The sequence below is a fragment of the Lagenorhynchus albirostris genome, chromosome 20, assembly GCF_949774975.1.
Source record: "Lagenorhynchus albirostris chromosome 20, mLagAlb1.1, whole genome shotgun sequence".
In the NCBI taxonomy this organism is placed as follows: Eukaryota; Metazoa; Chordata; class Mammalia; order Artiodactyla; family Delphinidae; genus Lagenorhynchus; species Lagenorhynchus albirostris.
Window position 1 is genome coordinate 31,586,742 of NC_083114.1, and position 19,509 is coordinate 31,606,250.

Genomic DNA, 19,509 nt, shown 5'->3' on the forward strand with positions numbered 1-19,509 from the left:
GTCTTCAGTGTTCGTGTTATGCTAAAACAAAAGTTATTTTTTCTCATAGTTAAAAAGATCGTGTTGGAATAGCTTATTAATTCAAGTACCTGCTCTTAATATTACTTGAGATGGGATATCATGTGAGGGTCAGTCATCTCCTTGTAGCAAGTTGGCAAAGCCAGTTGACAAAGTCAGATGATGTCCCTTGTCATTAAAAATAAATTCTAAGAATTACTATTACGCTTTCTTAATGTCATTTAAACAATCTTAAATTCTTTGTAGAAGCATTCTGTATTTTTAAAGATACAATATGATCAAACATATTTCTGGTAATAGGAGTAATCCATTCAGAAACCTGGTTTGTTTTATATAAAAAAATTTGTGAATTTGTGTTACCCAGTCATTGTAAATTTCTATTATCTTTTTCCATGCTTTGAGTTTTGAAAATGTTTTAAAATATATAGCAGTTAATTTTAATGAGGTTAATTAGAGGGCTGTTGCAACTTCTATATTCTTTATCCTTTCTTAGGAAGATTATCTTTCTTTTTTAATTCATACTCCTCAAAGATGCACTTTTTCAGTTTGAATAAAACTGAAATTTCTATAATATACAAGATACTGTAAGGCACTGTTGGGGTATAAAGTAAATTTGGGTCCTGGCCTTAAATGAAATTGTAGTCTAATGGAAAATAGTATTAAATTCTCTGACACAGCTATATATATAAGATATAGTAGGGATGCAGAGCCAGAGTGGAGAATAATTCCATTTATGGAGATCAGAAGCTTTATGTAGTTTTGTATGGATAGATTATAGGGTGCTGCTTAGTGGTTTGGTGTGTTATGGTGAGAAATGAGACCTAAAGAGTGGGGTAGGGTTATATAATGGAGTGGCAAAATATTATTTATAAGGTGATACAGGGGCCTCATTAGGAAATTAGAAAGACATGGTAGGGATGGAGGGATTTTATAGATGTGGAGTAGACTAAAGAACTTTATGGCCAATTAGATATATAATGAATGCAGAGGGACAAGAATGCATCAGTAGAAATTTAAAAATGGTTTCTTTATAGTAGTTGACTTCTACAGATGTGTGCCTTTTTAGAAAATTATGGAGGAGAAATTTAGACCTTTGTTTTATTTATGCTAAGTGACAACTCAGTTTCCATTTGGCATAAATAAATGAAGTTTTCCATTGATTGGTATTAAGGGGTGGGCACTAGGCTTTCATAATAGGTAGTTAAAAAGAGGTACTCTTTTTCAGTTTTAGATGGTGGTGGCTGCTTAACTAGTGCAGAGAAATTACTTCATCATTTCTAAGCATTTCCTTTATTCTTAGACTTCATGTGCAGCAGTCGATGCCAAATTTTTTAGCAACTACTTTAAAGCGAAATTCCTTTTCTAATTTGTTAGAATTTATTTGGAGGGCAGAGAGAGGTTGGGGCTGGAGCATAGCATATCTCCTACACAAGATATACACATCTGTGGCAAATATCTTTATTTTCTTTTTGCTTCTAATTATTTTTAGTTTCTTTATTAGTTAATGATAACATCTATTTTAGAATAGTGGCTTAAGACCTTGTAAGTTTTAAAGAAAGCAAAATTTCTGCCAAGAAACATTACAGTTGTTTTTAAATATATTTTTTCAAGGGTCTAGCACTTAGTTTTAGTAGAATTTGTGCCAGCCTTAAAGAGTCTGTAACTCTTGATTCAGAAGGAACATTTCTAAACCCTGAGCAAAGAGCTGTACTTGAGCATAGTTCTTATTATGTCTTGTTCAGTATAAAAAATACATCATGATATCTTAACCGTAATATCCCTCAATAGAATTAGCTCTTACGTTGTATATAATATGTATATACCAGATTTTTATTGTATGTATCTAGTTATATAATGCATTATTTGATCTCTAAAAGATAGTTTCTAATTTTTTGTTTCATAGAAAGAAGTCTATGATGAAATAAACTTGTTTTGATTTATTGTATTCTAAATCTTAAGATTTTTTTCTTTTTAAGATTTTTTTTCTTTAAGTCTTCCTTATTTGATATCTTATTTTAATGCAATAAAGCTATACTTTTGACAGCTAGCTTGACTCAGTTTAAGGATTGGTTATGAATATTGGAGATGGTACTGGAAAAGTTACTACTAAAATTTTTTTGAGATTTATTGAATTCATTTCTTCATTAACATTTCCTGAACTGTAGCTTATCTCCTGTAATTGCCAATTCTAAAATATTGTCACACCTTGTCTAGAAGAATTTTTATTGAATAAAGACATAAAAGCATATGCCATAGGCCATGTTAAATTCTCTACAAGTATTTTAGGATAGTATATGTAACTGTCACAGTGAGAGGAAGGAGATATAGTTAATGAATAATATAAAAGTAATTTCAGTTTGCTGTGGGCATTGCAAAGCTTCCTGTTCATGGCTGTACCTAATTATTCTTTTCCAGTTTGTGTGTATTTAGCTTTATATTTGATTGAAACTATCTCTGTAGTTAACTATTTGGCTATATGTGAAAGTTCCTTTTAGAAAAGGAGAGGTGTGTTGTTCCTATTCACAAAAAGTGTATGTATACTATATAATTGGAGAGTGAAGAAATGCTAACTTGAGTTTTTAATCTGGCATCTCTTAAAAAAATAGCAATTTTAATTTCTATTTTTATCAGTTTTAAATATAGAAGGATGTGGAATGTAAATAATTTATATTTTTAATTTATTGTGACGATACTCTTGATATTATTGACTTCATTTAAATTCTTTGCATATCCCACTGTCTGTGAGAACCATTCAATAAAGTAACAAAAAGTTGTCTTTAGGTATTGCATTTGATTTACTCATTTTTATTCCTAGTAGAGCCCTGTGCAGTAGGATTTTTCCTTTTAATGTTACTGCCTACTAGCTTAACAACTACTTGCATAAAGAGTGTGGCAGTTTTTATGCTTCTGCTAGAGGACAACTTAATATGAAAAACAGTTGTTTTACTCACGTCAACACAGAGTAGTCTTTCAGCTTAGTGACTGGGGGTGAGGGGGGTAGGTTCTTATACTTTTCGCCTATGAATAGTTATGTGAATTGGCATACTTAAAATCTTTCCAGCCCTAACTCTGCCACCATGTGACGATTTCTTTCAACATAATTTTCATATCAAAGAGAGCACACCCTCTGGTTCCTATTTTCATGATGTTATTTTAAGTATTAAATAAGAAAATATATGTCAAAATAGATGGAAATGCTATTTTGAAAAGATTCACATTGATATCTGATAGACAATTCAGGAAACATTTAGGATCTGATATGGTGAGGTACAAAGCTTCTTCTAAGAAATAAATGCTTATTCATTTATAGACCAGAACTATTCTAACAGGTAATTGTAGAATATAGCCCATTGACAGTTATGTTAGCACTATGTTCCTATGGAAGAAAGTTTTTGTAGACTTGGGATTTTAGTTTGGGGATAAATCTGAGGTACATTGAAATAACAGTGACATATATCATATTTGATAGCATGTTTAGAAAATGTCAGTTATTCTTTTGATGACCTCTGTTTCAACCTTAGTGTATAGGGTATGGAGTGCTTCTAGTGCTGGACATTGGTGAATAGATTAACAAGATACGATATCTCTGTCATTCAAAGAATTTATAAACTAGCAAATACCTTTATTGATTCCAAACCTTACTTCTCTTATGATTGTTTTGTCCTGATACTCAGGACAGACAAGTAGTGGCAGCAGTATCACTTCCTAATGAATAAAGAGGATTTATTTCAAAGTACAGCATACTGTATTTTAGAATTATTAATGCAAACACAGTATCTCAATCCTGTGTGGCTTTTAGATTTCATGTATTAATTTAGCAGGTATTTATTGAGCACCTATTATGTGCCAGGCACTCTTCTAGGCATTTGGGATAGTTCAGTAAACAAAGTTAAGATCCCTGACATTTAGAGGCTTATAGTCTAGTGGGAGTGACAGACAACCATGAACATAAGCAAATTATATAGTATATTAAGAGATAAATGCTATGGAGGGAAAAACAGAGCCCGGTGAGATCAATGTTGAGGCAGTGGGCATATTGCAATTTTAAATAAGATCTCGTAGATAAGGTGACATTTAAAGACTTGAAGTGAGGGAGTTGGCCATGCAGATATTTGGAGGAAGAATGTCCCAGACAGAGAACAGCCAGAAGTGTGTCTGACCTGTTTGAGGAATATCAAGGAAGACCTTGGAAGAAGAGTAAGAGAGGGAGGAGTAGAATAATAGAAGATGAAGTTGGAGGGGAAAAGAGGAGACTGATCATGGAAAGCTTTGGTAGGATATTATAAGGACTTTGTTTTTTACTCAGGGTAAAATAGTCATTGCAGGATTTTGAGCATTATCTGACTAGAAGCCTGGCTGCCATTATTATGGCAGCATGGGAATCTCAGCTTTGCAAACCATAGAGAACATGAATTTGGGAGTCTAAAAGTGTCATACACAAACCAAAAATGAATCATTTCTCTATTCCCACTCACTAAGCACCTTGGTCTTCAGAGATGTAAAAGTCCTGATGATTTCCAGGGTTCTGTGGTGCAGATCAGCTTCTTTTGTCTTCCCTCTCTAAGCCGTAGATTTCACCTTTCTTTGGTCTCTTTCCAGTAGTTTATCTTTCTAACTTCAGTGTTGTCTTCTCGCCTGTTCTGTTGCCCTTTGTCATTTTATTGGATATTTTAGGAGAGTATAAACATATATTTATCATTCACCATGTGGAACCAAAAAACTAATAATTGATTTTCCAACGTGATTAGTAAAAAACCTCTGAGATACTTGCGCCGAAACTCTGTTTGACACTGTAAAACGTTTTGCTGGATTTATGGTAATAATGTTATTTTTATGAAACACAGGTCATGCTCTTAAGTTTTTTAAACTTAAAATATATCCACTCATGGCAGTAGGAAAAGGATAATCACTTTCATTGTAAAAAGGTATAAATTGTATAAAAGTAGTGTCTCACTGTATAGCCCACACTTTGAGAGTTTCTGTGCTGGAACAGTTTAGATTTGAATCCCTTTCAAGTGAATGGATTTGGACAAGTTAATGCAATTGAGGACTTGGGAACAGAGTGGATAACCAAAAGACAGCACATTTTGGTGGAAAGACTATGAGACCAGGATTTTAGCTCCATTTCTCTATTGCTAAATTTGATACTTCAGTAAATCACATAACCTTTCTATGCCTCAGTTTTTTCATTTGTAAAATGAAGGATTGAAAATTAGATCATCTTTAAATAATTCTTTTTTAATAATTCTAAAAAGTTTATGATACTTAAGTCATTTTGGAAATTTGTTATACTTTTATGGAGAATATGATTAATTTTCTATTGTTATTTTTTTTATGCAGGTTAATGGTGCAGTGTAAGAAACCTTTAAAAGTTTCTGATGAATTAGTGCAGCAATATCAAATTAAAAATCAGTATCTTTCAGCAATAGCATCTGATTCAGAACAAGAACCTAAAATTGATCCATATGCATTTGTTGAAGGAGATGAGGAATTCCTTTTTCCTGATAAGAAAGATAGACAAAATAATGAGAGAGAAGCTGGAAAAAAACACAAGGTAAGAGAAATCAAAGTACACCAGAGTGTCACTGATGATCTGTAGCTCTGCATATAGTACCACACTTGTATTTGGAAAAAAAAGAATCATCATTTTAACTTAGAAAAACATTTTTTAAAAATAGGTAAATCAGGCACATTGTACATAATTTAAGAGCTTGTATGGGCTTGAAATTGTAGCTGGTCTCTGATAATGAAAAGATCTTTATTTTTTGTTGTATAAGTTTTGAGGTTGGAGAAAGAGTGCATTAATTTCTGTTATATTGAAATCAGGACATTTAGGTAGACGAACTGTTTTGATTCTGAGTTAAACTATGCTGTAAGTGAATTACCAGTTTTCAAAATTGCAGTAAAATATACATCACTGAGTTTATAAAATACATGATACTTTGAATATGTGAATCAAGAACCTGTAGTGCCCCTGAAAGTAAATTGTTATGAGAATAAAGTGTGAGATGTACAAATACTTACTTGATTAAAATTTTAAAAATCAAATATTTGAGGATCTATTAAGGACAGAGAAATCTATTAAGATAACTCTGCTAGATAAGAATTTTGCCGTAAATACAAAATTGGAAATTGAAAGCTGTAAAATTGCAAAAAGGACCCAATAGTATGTTTAATACAAAGAATTCATTTCACAAAGTTTTATTTAGCCTTACTGTGTGCCAGGTACTTGACATTTTGTTCTTCTGTAAATGTGGAAACAGTAGTATCTGGGAAGGCAGTAGGTATTGTAGAAAGAACATGGACTTTGGGATTTGGCAGATTTAGGTTGAAATCCCAGCTCCACTACTTATCAGCTGTATTTCCTGGGTTATCTTTAGAACTATTTTTTGTCTGTAAAATGAGTGTACTATTTCCTTATCACGTAGGTTAGTTGTGAGAGTTATTGATGTCTGTACTACACCCAGCAGAATGCTTGATACATAGCTACTCAATAGTTGGTATATTTTATTATTGGTAAAATATGTATTTCAGTCTAATATGTAATATTGTGTGCAGGTAGAAGATGTGCCATCTAGTGTAACAGTGTTATCACATGAAGAAGATGCTATGTCATTATTTAGTCCCTCTATCAAGCAAGGTAAAACTTTAATTTTCTTTTTTAAAATACTGCATTCCAGGATTGTTACTCCAAAGTAATCTGACATTGTTGGACTTTTAGTGTTCCTTTTTGCATAATTCATATGTTTCATAGAAAGGGACCTATCTTAAAATGATGGATTTATTGTTTATCTTGTACTGGGAGAAGCAAGTTTAGGTGATAGAAATTCTGTTTTGAATTGTTGGAACGTCTTTCCTTTTTTTTTTTTAATTTTTATTTTTGACTTCCTTGGATCTTCATTGCTGTGCGTGGGTTTTTTCTAGTTGCGGTGAGTGGGGGCTACTCCTTGTTGCGGCGCATAGGTCTCTCACTGTAGTGGCTTCTCTGTTGTCAAGTACGGGCTCTAGGTGCTTGGGCTTCAGTAGTTGTGGCACACGGGCTTAGTTGCTCTGCAGCATGTGGGATCTTCCCGGACCAGGGATCGAACCTGTGTCCCTTACATTGGCAGGCGGATTCTTAACCCCTGTGCCACTAGGGAAGTCCCTCCTTTTTTAACAAATAAAAATAATTTTCAGCTGTAAAATGAAGGGATAGGATAAGATCATCGCCTGAGATCTCTCTCAGATCTAAAAACTCAATTTATGAATTAGACTTTACTGTAATTTAGTTGTCCTTTTCTGCCCCTCTCCCCAAGTTAGAAGAACTGTTGCTGAGGTCATTAATTTAACAAATATTTATTGAGCACGTGTTATGTGTAGGCACTGTTCTCGGCACTGGAGATACAGTGGTGAAGACTCCACTTTGAAAGTGTCTGACTTGTGCTACTTGTGAATAGAATAGAGAGACATGATATTATTAGTTCTTTTACAAGATCTATTTAATTTTTGATGGAGGCAGAAGAAGTTGTCCTTTGGTATGTGTCTTTTAGCGGCAAAGTTTTGTTTTAGTATTTGGAATAAATAGAGAAGGTCAGTCAGGCTCTGTGCAACCAAAAACAGGAATAAGAAAAAAAGTCCATCTGAATAAGGAAGAGATGGTCTTTCATGAAATAAATTTAGTGGTCAGTGGTTCTAAGTAGCTTAAAGTGAGTTAACAATTCGGGTTTTTTAGCCTGTTTACCTACCCTAGGATATAGGAAATGTGTAGTTGTCCCTGTGGTGTGGCTTTCTCAAAATGTGGACCGTCTGCCACATTCTGGAGCATGTTTTGAAGTGAAACTGGGAAATCTTGGTTTTTAATAAATGTCCTAGATGATTTTTACACACTCTAAAAATTTCACAACTACTGCTTTAGTGAATCTTTAGGACAATGTGCAGAGGCACTTGGAAAGTGACTTTCACCTTTCTGAAAGGGAGGGCTATTTCAAGTTGTTTAACCATTCTGAGGATGCTTTGGAAGGTTTATACACCAAATTGCTTTCTTTTTTTTCTTTCTTGTGTGGGAATATAAGAGGAATTTAACTTTCATTTGTATTTTTATTTTTTCTAAAGTCATTTTTTTCACTAAAACTGGGGGGAAAAAAAGGAAAATAAAATTTTAGAACTGAAATGAAACTTAACTAAGAGGTACTTAAGTGAGTACTTAAGTGCCTGGCACTGGGCAAAAGTGCTTTATCTACATTCTGTCACGTTTAATTCTTGTCATACTGTTAGTGTTGGCGTTGGGATTCAAATTAATAGTCTGTCTGACTCAAGAGCCAGAGAATCTGTGCTTCCTTTATATTTCAGGAAGATAGAAAAATTAAATGTGTGTGTGTTTAATTCTGTTTAATTCTGTTGTCCTGATAGTGTTTATATTTTTATTTGACATATTATTAATGTAGATTACTTAGCTGTGTTATGGATTACATAGCCTTTGGTGAGCTTCCTGGGGAAGGTATGACCATATATTTAAAAGTTTATTTCTATGAACTAAATTTTAAACAAGTCACCATTTCTTATTGCATAACACCCTTATAAAGTTATATGTCTAGCTTAAATAAATAGAATAATACCCATTTGGTCAGTAGTAGAATTTTTGATTTTTTTTTTCTGGTTGACATATGTAGATGCTCCACGCCCTACTAGTCATGCCCGTCCTCCATCAACCAGTTTGATTTATGACTCAGACCTGGCTGTCTCTTATACTGACCTTGATAATCTTTTTAATTCTGATGAAGATGAACTGACAGTGAGTATCTTATTAATGATTACAATTATAATTTGTTTTCCTTCATTTTATATAAGTTTATTTTTCAGAAGTGATATGTGACTTGAATACTATGTTTTAGCCCTGAACAATAGGATATATTTTGGAAGAAATTAATTGGTGTCCTTTTTTAACCTCATGTTTGAGCCTTTTTTGTTTTTTTCTCTGGCTGCACCGCCTGGCTTGCAGAATCCCGACCAGGGATTGAACCCGGGCCCTCGGCAGTGAAAGCAGAGTCCTAACTACTGGACCGCCAGGGAATTCCCTGAGCATTCTTGATATAATGTCACCTATAAACTTTGAGGGGTTTTTTTCTTCATTTTTTTGTCTTTGAAGGACATGTATAATTAAGCTTAATTTGAGCTCTGCCGTATGTTCTTTTTCTCCAGTCCTTAGGAAGCAGAATTATTATTATTACTTTAATAACTAGAATTATGACTTATAACATTATACCAGAACATATAAGATTTTTAGAGATTTCATGTAATGTCTGAAACATTTATATTAACATACTTGCAAACAAATAACCCAAAGAAAGTTTAGTATTGTTTTTTGTTCGTTTGTTTGTTTGTTTGTACTGCAGGTTATTATTAGTCATCAATTTTATACACATCAGTGTATACATGTCAATCCCAATCGCCCAATTCAGCACACCACCATTCCCACCCCACCGCGGTTTTCCCCCCTTGGTGTCCATGTTTCTTCTCTACATCTGTGTCTCAGCTTCTGCCTTGCAAACTGGTTCATCTGTACCATTTTTCTAGGTTCCACATACATGCGTTAATATACGGTATTTGTTTTTCTCTTTCTGACTTACTTCACTCTGTATGACAGTCTCTAGATGCATCCACGTCTCAACAAATGACTCAGTTTCGAGGAAGCAGAATTATTAACCTAATCTTTGATCCTCTAGTTTTAGAAATGACCGAAAAATTGACTCAATTAGAGAATAATAAGTAATTAACATTAAAGTTATATGCCTTGTCAATTTGTTAAGGAATACTACTTCTTCTGAATTTGTTTGGCTTCACAGCCATTATTATAAGACACCTACATACTATAATAATGAAAGAGGAAGAAAAAGTAATGCTTAATCTTTAACACCCATTTGCAGGGAAAGGTGAAGATAAAAGAAATTAAAGCTTAAAATGAGATTCCCTAGAATGTCAAGTCTCTGGCAAATTAATGAATTGGGTGCTGCATTATAAAAGGGAATTCCTTTTTCATCTGCATAAAGATAGCTTGGAAACTTATATAGTGCATTTGGTCTCTTCAATTAAGTGACATAAAGCAGATATCACTATACATAAACTTTTACTCCACATCCCGTAATATAGTATATTTTAGGTGAATATATCCCTGAATACTTTGATACTTTTGTACTTTGTCTACCATTCACGTATCAGCAGTGGCTCTTCTGAGGTCAAAGGTTGTAATCAGAGCTCAGTCTACATATTTAAGACAAGGTGGCTAACAGGAGACAAGGAACCAAGTTGTCAGCTCTAACAACACTGGTGACAGATTAGAGATTCTAAAACTTGTTTTGTTCAATGTATTAAAACTACCTTTAGTTAGGGATCCTATTGCTTTGTCGTATGAGATCTTTCTGAAGTTTTGCTTAGTTTTACCTGTTGTAGCGTTTTTGCAGGGCAAGAAGATTATTAAACAAGGTAAAAGTGTAAACAAGAATTTGGAGGGGTGATTGATTATATAGGAATCTTTAACGTCTTTTATTTAAAAGGGACAAATGCTTTATGAGTATCTTTTACTAAGAGGCAATTCTGATGTTAATTACAAACCCTTATAGTAGGTTTTCTTACTTTTTTTTTTTAATAGGTTTTAAGTAATAGGTTGTTCTGTGTATTTTGAAAGTATTGGTCATTTTCTTGAAGGAACTTTTTCCTCTGTTATTTGGAGCATTATCAAATCAGTAGAAAAACTAATCTGGGTTATTGATTACCTAAAATGTGTTTTATGTCTTTAAATTATTTTGTATCTTTAAATTGTATCTTGTATATATTTGGCTCTAGCACAAATGGGCTCTACTTTCAAGTTACTCTGAATGATTACTGTCTTGATCATGTTGGATTTAAATTTCAGAGCAATATGTGTATGTGTGTGTTTTTTAATAGCCTGGATCTAAAAAATCGGCGAATGGATCAGATGATAAATCCAGCTGCAAGGAGTCAAAGACAGGAAATCTGGACCCATTATCTTGCATAAGTAAGCTTCCCAAATCTGTGTTCCAGATAAATCTGCAAACTTAATCTCAACAAAGTTCTCCACCGCTTTGTTTTAAGCACAGAGTAACTTCTTTTTAGTCTTATGTTAAAATGTGTGTTTTATTAAATATAGGCACTGCAGATCTTCATAAAATGTATCCTACACCACCGTCATTGGAACAACATATTATGGGATTTTCCCCAATGAATATGAATAATAAAGAATATGGTAGTATGGATACAACACCTGGAGGAACTGTTCTAGAAGGAAATAGTTCTAGTATAGGAGCACAGTTCAAAATTGAGGTTGATGAAGGATTCTGTAGCCCAAAACCTTCTGAAATTAAAGTAAGTATTTTATTTTTCTAGAAAAATAATTCACTTCCTATATTTTTGTATAGAATTAGTTTATTGCTAGATTCAAAAATCCTTTCTTAGTGATTCTAATTTTGTTATTAACAAATTTGAATTATGGTGACACTATTAAGAATGCATTTAAGAAAAGAGTAGGATTACATTTACATTGTATTATTTTGTTTAAAGACAGGAAAAAAGGGCTAGAGTCAGTTTGTTGGTTTTTTTTCCCTTGGAAAATAAGATGCTAAAAGTCATGGTCTTTATATTGTAGGATTTTTCTTATGTCTATAAGCCTGAAAATTGTCAAGTTCTAGTGGGATGTTCCATGTTTGCACCTCTAAAAACTCTACCAAGCCAGTGTCTGCCTACTATCAAATTGCCAGAAGAGTGTATTTACCGTCAGAGTTGGACTGTTGGAAAATTGGAATTGCTTCCTTCAGGGCCTACAATGCCATTCATCAAAGAGGGGTATGATTTAAATGTATAGTATTGGTATAGTATATGAATGCTTATATAGCTTTAATTTTTTTCATAGAAGCACCTAGTATGTTGGTACCCGGAAAAAAGATACTGGTTTTTGAAAGTTCTAAAAATCATTTTCTGATTAATAGCTTATAATGGTGTTTGTTCGGTATGGTTAAAGTATTGGAACACTAAAGACCAATAAACTTTGTCTTTGGAAGCACCTTTTATTTTGGTCTGAAATCCTAATCACTCTCATTTGTACATTTGCCGTATTTCACACACTTTTTATATTTAAGTATCTCTGAAATTGGGGTGTCTTATAATTCGTAACATCTTAGAATTGCCATTGTCCTTTTTTTACACATAAATATCTCTAAAATTGGGTTTGTTTTTTTTAAACAGTGGCATCTTAGAATCAATGAAATACGGGTATTTGTAGTACAAGAAATATATAGATAGTAATTGTGGATGTCTAGGTGTGGAAGAGTGTATACAAATTTTATTTATAATGGAACTAGTTAGTTGGGTCTCACCCCACAACAATCACCTAGAGTGGATGTACTAACCAAAAATACATTTTAATTGTACTTGTAATTTTTGCACTAATCGTATTTTCATAATTTTTGGTGTTATTGAAAAACATTTGGGACATTTTTAGTTGTATTTAACATTACTAATATGTTCCTTTATGCATGTTTTTGATTCTCTTTTGCCCTGGTGACACTAGTGATGGAAGTACTATGGATCAAGAATATGGCCCTGCTTATACACCTCAAACTCATGCTTCTTTTGGGATGCCTCCTAGCAGTGCACCTCCTAGTAACAGTGGAGCAGGAATTCTTCCTTCTCCATCTACCCCTAGGTTTCCGACTCCAAGGACTCCAAGGACTCCAAGGACTCCTCGTGGAGCTGGTGGACCAGCTAGTGCTCAAGGTTCAGTCAAATATGAAAATTCAGACTTATATTCACCAGCTTCCACCCCATCCACGTGCAGACCCCTTAATTCTGTTGAACCTGCAACTGTTCCTTCCATCCCTGAAGCACACAGTCTTTATGTAAACCTCATTCTTTCAGAATCAGTTATGAATTTGTTTAAAGACTGTAACTTTGATAGTTGCTGTATCTGTGTCTGCAACATGAATATCAAGGGTGCCGATGTTGGAGTTTACATTCCAGATCCAACACAGGAAGCACAGTATAGGTGTACCTGTGGCTTCAGTGCTGTCATGAACAGAAAATTTGGAAACAATTCAGGATTATTTCTTGAAGATGAACTAGATATCATAGGACGCAACACAGAATGTGGCAAAGAAGCAGAAAAACGTTTTGAAGCTCTCAGGGCTACTTCTGCTGAACATGTTAATGGAGGACTAAAGGAATCTGAAAAATTGCCTGATGAGTTGATATTATTGCTACAAGATCAGTGCACTAATTTATTTTCACCTTTTGGAGCTGCAGACCAAGATCCTTTTCCCAAAATTGGTATAACTAACAACTGGGTACGTGTTGAAGAGCGGGACTGTTGCAATGACTGCTACCTTGCATTAGAACATGGGCGTCAGTTCATGGATAACATGTCAGGAGGAAAAGTTGATGAAGCACTTGTGAAAAGTTCATGCTTACACCCCTGGTCCAAAAGAAATGGTAAGTATGCTAATGGAATAATTTTTCTCTTTATTTTCCTTTAGTTGTATGACTTTTCTTTCTTAGGAAAAGGTATTAAAGGCAGTTTCCCATGTAGCTGATAGAGACACTTAAATTTGGACTTAAAACTCCTTTAAGAATGATATTTTTAGGGCTTCCCTGGTGGCGCAGTGGTTGAGAGTCCGCCTGCCGATGCAGGGGACATGGGTTCGTGCCCCAGTCCGGGAAGATCCCACACGCTGCACAGCGGCTGGGCCTGTGAGCCATGGCCTCTGAGCCTGCGCATCTGGAGCCTGTGTTCCGCAATGGGAGAGGCCACAGCAGTGAGAGGCCCGCGTACCGCCAAAAAAAAAAAAAAAAATGATATTTTTAAAGGGAGAATTTCCTAGCAGTTTCATTTCACCAACAGAAGTATGGTTATTAGAGGTCTGTAATTATGTACTTGAGTAGGACTATAAAAGGTGCTTTGCACATGTCAATTAGCAGAAAATTACTAGTTGTCTGATTTATTCAACATTCTATCACTCATTATTTATTGAGCAGCTAGTATGTGCCAGGCACTGTTCTTTTACAAAGTACAGTATTAAAACAAACATATTTCCTGCCCTTTTTGAGCCTGTAATTCTCAAAATAACAAAATAAACAAAAATAAGTAATTATATGATATCAGATAGCGACAAGTGCTTTGACGGAAAAGCAGGGTAAAGGAGTGGAAAAAGACAAGAATATGCTACTTTAGATGTATGTTTAGAGAAGATACTACTGAGGGACAGCATTTGAGCAAAGACCTACATAGAGTGGGGGAATGTGAGCTGTGTGGCTGAGAGAAGAGTGTTTTCAGGTAGTGCAAAGACTGTGAGGGAGTAGTGTGCCTAATATGTCTGAGAAACTGTAAGGAGGCCCTGTTGCTGGAATGAATTGAGTGATGGGGAGACTGTTAGGAGTTGGAAGGCTAAGAGATGGCCGAGCACCAGAATCATGTAGGGTCTTATGTACCATGTAAGTAAGGCCTTTATAGTTTATTCTAAGAGTTACGGGAAGCTGTAGGACAGTTTTGAGCAGAGAAGTAACATGATCCTTTTACTGTTTATTTTTTTAAAAGATCACTCTAGCTGTTGTGCTGTGGGTGGTGAAGGTGAGAGTAGAAGCAGATAGATCAGTTAGGAGGCGGTTACAGTAGTTCAGGTGAAAGATGACAGTACCTTAGACAAGATTGGAAGCAATAGAGATGTGAGTAGTAGGTTCTAGGCATATTTGGGAAATAGAACCTACAGGATTTGCTGATATAAGGAAAGATGAGGCATCAAGGATAGCTTGAGCGAATGGATGAATGATGGTGCTAATTATAGAGGAGGGGAACAACTGGGGGAGAAGGTCAAGTACTTATTTGGAGAAACGAATTTTAAATTCGGAGGAGTAGTTGGGGCTAGAGATTAAAAAATGTTGTGTGTGAGTTATCAGTATTTTAAGCTATGGAGATGGATGAAAAAACTTAGAGAGTGACTCTAGATAGAGAAGTCCAAGGATGGAACTGACATTTAGAGATGGGGGAGAAGAGGAGGATCCAGGATAGGCCACAAAGGAGGTAGGAAGAAAACCAAGAGAGTGTGTTGTGCTGGTAGCTAAGTATAGGAAATGTTTGAAGAAGGAGAGAAATGTCATCCATGTCAAATACTTGTGTGTAGTTATAAAGATCTAATGAGTTAATACATATGAGCTGCTTAACACAATCCTTGGCACATAGTAAGTACTGAATTTATATAAGCTGCCATTATTAAAGTCATCATTTAGGGTTTTTTTTCAGGCATAGCCACTGGGAAACGTATTTCTAAAAAGATGTCTCAGTATACCACTAATTAACTTTTTCCTAACTTTTGGTGGTTATGCAGAAAGTTAGCCTTCTTCAGAATGTGGTTTTTGTTAAGAATTTTTGTTCTTAGGTGATACATGACATTTAATAACTTTTATTTGGTTCCTTATGTCATTTGCTAATCCAGCCATTTTTGGACACGTGCAAAACAATGTGCTTGGTATTCTGGAAGATATGAAGATATCCTATATTTAAGTTGCTTATAGACTACTTGGAGAACTAAAACTGTAATACAGGGTTGAAGTAAAAATACTCTAAATGCCCATTGACAGGAGAATGGATAATATGATAGTACAGATAGAATGTTACATAAGCTCTGAAAATGAGTAAAACTCTTGTAACAGATGAATCTTGGTAAAAGTTTTGAGGGGAGGGAGAGGGAACAAGTCCCAGAAGATTGTATATAGTGAGATATTTCTTCATAAAGTTCTAAAACAGGCAAAACTAAATGTATTTTATAGATGCACATAAAATTCAGGATGGTGGTTAATTCTTAAAAGCTGAGGGATAGGATAGGGAGAAGCACTTAATAAGATTGAGTAATCTACTTCTTGGGCAGTGAGATCGTAGTTGTTCATAATATTATTAAGAAAATTTGTGAATAAGATAAGGCTATGCATGGACCAGTGGTTACATTTTGTTCATGATAATAGTTTGATGATTCATCAAACTCACTATACTCAAGGATCAAATTTTTAAAGAAAAAGGTATAAATAAATGTCATATAGATTTTCAAAAAAACGGCAGGATTATTTTCAGCCATAGATAGTAGTTAAGAACATAGGCTGTGGAACCGACTACTTGGGTTTGCAACATGGCTCCATCACTATATACTATGACCTTGGGCAAGTTATTTAACCTCTGTCTCAGTTTCTTGAGATAGTGTCAGTAATAGTATTTACCTCAGTGTTAGAGGATCGAATGAACTAATACATATAAAACAGACCAGTGCCTGGCACAAAGTACTCAAATATTACCAGTAGTAACAGGAGTAGTAATAGCAGCAGCAGTAGCATTAGTGGTATTCTGTTTATTTTTATTATTATTAATTGTTTTTAAGATCCAGCTTATCTTGAAAGTTGTCACAAGAAAAAAAATTTTGTAACTGTGTATGATGATGGATGTTAACTGGACTTACTGTGGTGATCTTTTTACAGTATATACAGATAACAAATCATCACTTCTTACACCTAAAACATAACTAATGTTATGTCAGTTATACCTCAAAAAAAAAATCCAACTTATTTGCCAAGTAATAGAAAATATTGAGTTGTTAACCTTGTGTGCATTTTTTCTATAACAATAAAGATTGATGTAAACAGATTACTCTGCCGCCATAAAGATGAATTTCATCCTAAGAATTTATATCGAGAAAATAATTCAAAACAAAAAAGAAATATCTTTATATTTCAATTTAAAATTTCAACATTAAAATAAATAATGCTGCAAAACCTAAATGGGCAATATTGGAATACTTTCTCATTCAATTATAACAGCTTCATAAAATAGTATCAAACTCCTGTATTAGGACCTTTGCCCTGATTGTTTCCTCTGCCTGGGACACTGTTCTTCCAAGTATTTACATGGGTAACTCTCTTGTCTTTTTAAATTTTGTCAGAAGTCATCTTCTCCATCCTGCTCCTTTTTTTTTTTTTTCCCCATAGTGTTTGCTTATTACCTTCTAATATACTGTATAATTTATTAATTATCTCTCCATTAAGTTCAGCCTATGCAAGTTCTGTTTAAGAGAAAGGGTTTTTGTCTATTTTGTTTGTTTGTTGATATGTCCAAGTACCTAGAACAGTGCCTGGCATATAGATGCCCAAGGTGTTGAAATATTTGTTTGAAGGAATTAAAAGTCTACAAACTGTAGTTTGTATAATTTAATGGTAATGTTTATTTTTCTCAAGATAGAAAAAGCTTTGTTCCAATTATAAAAAATACATACTTGCTGAAAAGAAAGTTAAGAATCTAAACAATACAGAAAAGTAGAAGTAAAAATTGCCCCCAATTTTTGCCCATCCCCATCATTACACCACTCCATGATCACTCATTTTTAAGCAACTTTATTGACATACCATACAATTCATTTAAAGTGTACAACTGAATGGTTTTTAGTATTCACAGAGTTGTGTAGCCATCACCACAATCAATTTTAGAACATTTTCATCATCCTCAAAAGGAGTCCCATGTTTATTAGCAATCACTCCCCATTTTCCTCCAACCACTCCCTCCCAGCACTAGGCAACCACCAGTGTACTTTCTGTCTCTATAGATTTGCCTCTTTTATACATTTCATATAAATAAAATCATATCCTATATGGTCTTTTGTGACTGACTTCTTTTTCTTAGAATAATGTTTTCAAGATTTATCCATGTTGTAGCATGTGTTAGGACTTCACTTGTTTTTATTGCCAAATAATATTCCATTTATGAGCATCCCACATTTTATTTACCCATTCGTCTGTTCATGGACATTTGGACTGTTTCCACTCTTCGGCTGATATGAATAATGGTACTATGAACATATGTGTACCAGTTTTTGTGTAAACATACGTTTTTATTACCCTTAGGTGGACTTGATAACTGTTTTACGTTTTGAGGAACTGCAAGACTATTTTCTAAAGCAGTGCACCATTTTACATTCCCATCAGCAATGTGTGAGGGTTCCACTTTTTCCATGTCCTAATTAACACTTGTCCTTGTGTGTTTTATTATTATTATAATCATCTTATTGGGTTGTGAAGTATTATCTCATTGTGGTTTTGATTTGCATTTCCCTAATAACTAATGAAGTTGAGCATCTTTTCATGTGCTTACTGCCCATTTCTCTTTCCTCTTTGGAGAAATGTCTTTTCAGATACTTTGTCCATTTTTAAATTAGGTTTTTTGTCTTTTCATTATTGAGTTATAAGTGTTCTTTATATCTTCTGGATACAAGTTCCTTATCAGATTATGATTTGCACATATTTTCTCCTGTTCTCTGGGTTCTCTTTTCACTTTCTTGATGGTATCATTTGAAGCAGAAAAGTTTTTAATTTTGATGTTCAGTGTATTATTCTATTTTGTTGTTTGTACTTTTGGTTTCATATCTAAAAAGGCTTTACCTAATCCTAAGTCATGGAGATTTACTTCTATGTTTTTTTCTAAGAGTTTTATAGATTTAGCACTTATATTTAGCTCTATAATCCATTCTGAATTAACTTTTGTATATAACATAAGGAAGGGGTTCCGTATTCATTCCTTTGCATGTGGATATCCAATTGTCCTAGAACCATTTGTTGAAAAGATTATCTTTCCCCATTAAATTGTCTTGGCACCTTTGTCAAAAATCAGTTGACTGTAGGGCTTCCCTGGTGGTGCAGTGGTTGAGAGTCCGCCTGCCGATGCAGGGGACACGGGTTTCTGCCCCGGTCAGGGAAGATCCCACGTGCCGCGGAGCAGCTGGGCCTGTGAGCCATGGCTGCTGAGCCTGCGCGTCTGGAGCCTGTGCTCCGCAATGGGAGAGGCCACAGCAGTGAGAGGCCCGCGTACCGCAAAAAAAATCAGTTGACAGTAAATGTGAAGTTTTATTTCTGGATGTTTACTTCTATTGATCTATCTATCTGTCCTTCATGATCACTCTTAAAAATCATTATATATTCTAAAAACCATTGCTTTCCACCAGATCTCAGTATAGAGACCTGGCACTTGTCATAATATACAATTATATTATTTTTCATGCATTCTCCTGCACAAGATTGTAAGATCCCTGAAGACATGAATAAGAATTTATTTACACAATATTCCCAGCAGCTAGCATAGTTCCTGACCCATAGTAGGTCTTCATTAAATATATATTTTTTTAAGAATGAAAGAGTATCTATGGGAATCTCTCTGAATTAAAATCAAACTGTAGTTTCCTGAGCTTCACTCAGATCAGAATTTCTCAGGGTAAGCTCTGTGTATATGTTTTTTAAAAGTTCCCCATTTGATTATGATAAACAACCTTAGCCAATGACAACTTTTTCTAGATTTTATGTAAATAGTCACATATGAATACACATAGTTCTGTTTGTGTAAAATTATCTGCCATACTTTTAAAACCTGTTTTTTAATTTATTAGTTTATTAGTCATTTGTCCATTTCAAATAGCTCTGTTATCA

The 19,509-nt window shown here is 34.3% G+C and overlaps 1 protein-coding gene across 2 annotated transcripts in view; it reads left to right on the plus strand.

Moving 5' to 3' along the window:
- MED13 (mediator complex subunit 13) overlaps window positions 1-19,509 on the plus strand; it is a 94,623-nt gene that overhangs the window by 43,639 nt on the left and 31,475 nt on the right. For both annotated transcript variants that reach the window (XM_060133170.1, XM_060133171.1), the window contains exons 10-16: window positions 5,359-5,572; window positions 6,577-6,658; window positions 8,667-8,788; window positions 10,939-11,029; window positions 11,162-11,376; window positions 11,657-11,853; window positions 12,578-13,494. In XM_060133170.1, coding sequence (XP_059989153.1) covers window positions 5,359-5,572; window positions 6,577-6,658; window positions 8,667-8,788; window positions 10,939-11,029; window positions 11,162-11,376; window positions 11,657-11,853; window positions 12,578-13,494 — 1,838 coding nt within the window. The remainder of the gene's footprint in view (window positions 1-5,358; window positions 5,573-6,576; window positions 6,659-8,666; window positions 8,789-10,938; window positions 11,030-11,161; window positions 11,377-11,656; window positions 11,854-12,577; window positions 13,495-19,509) is intronic.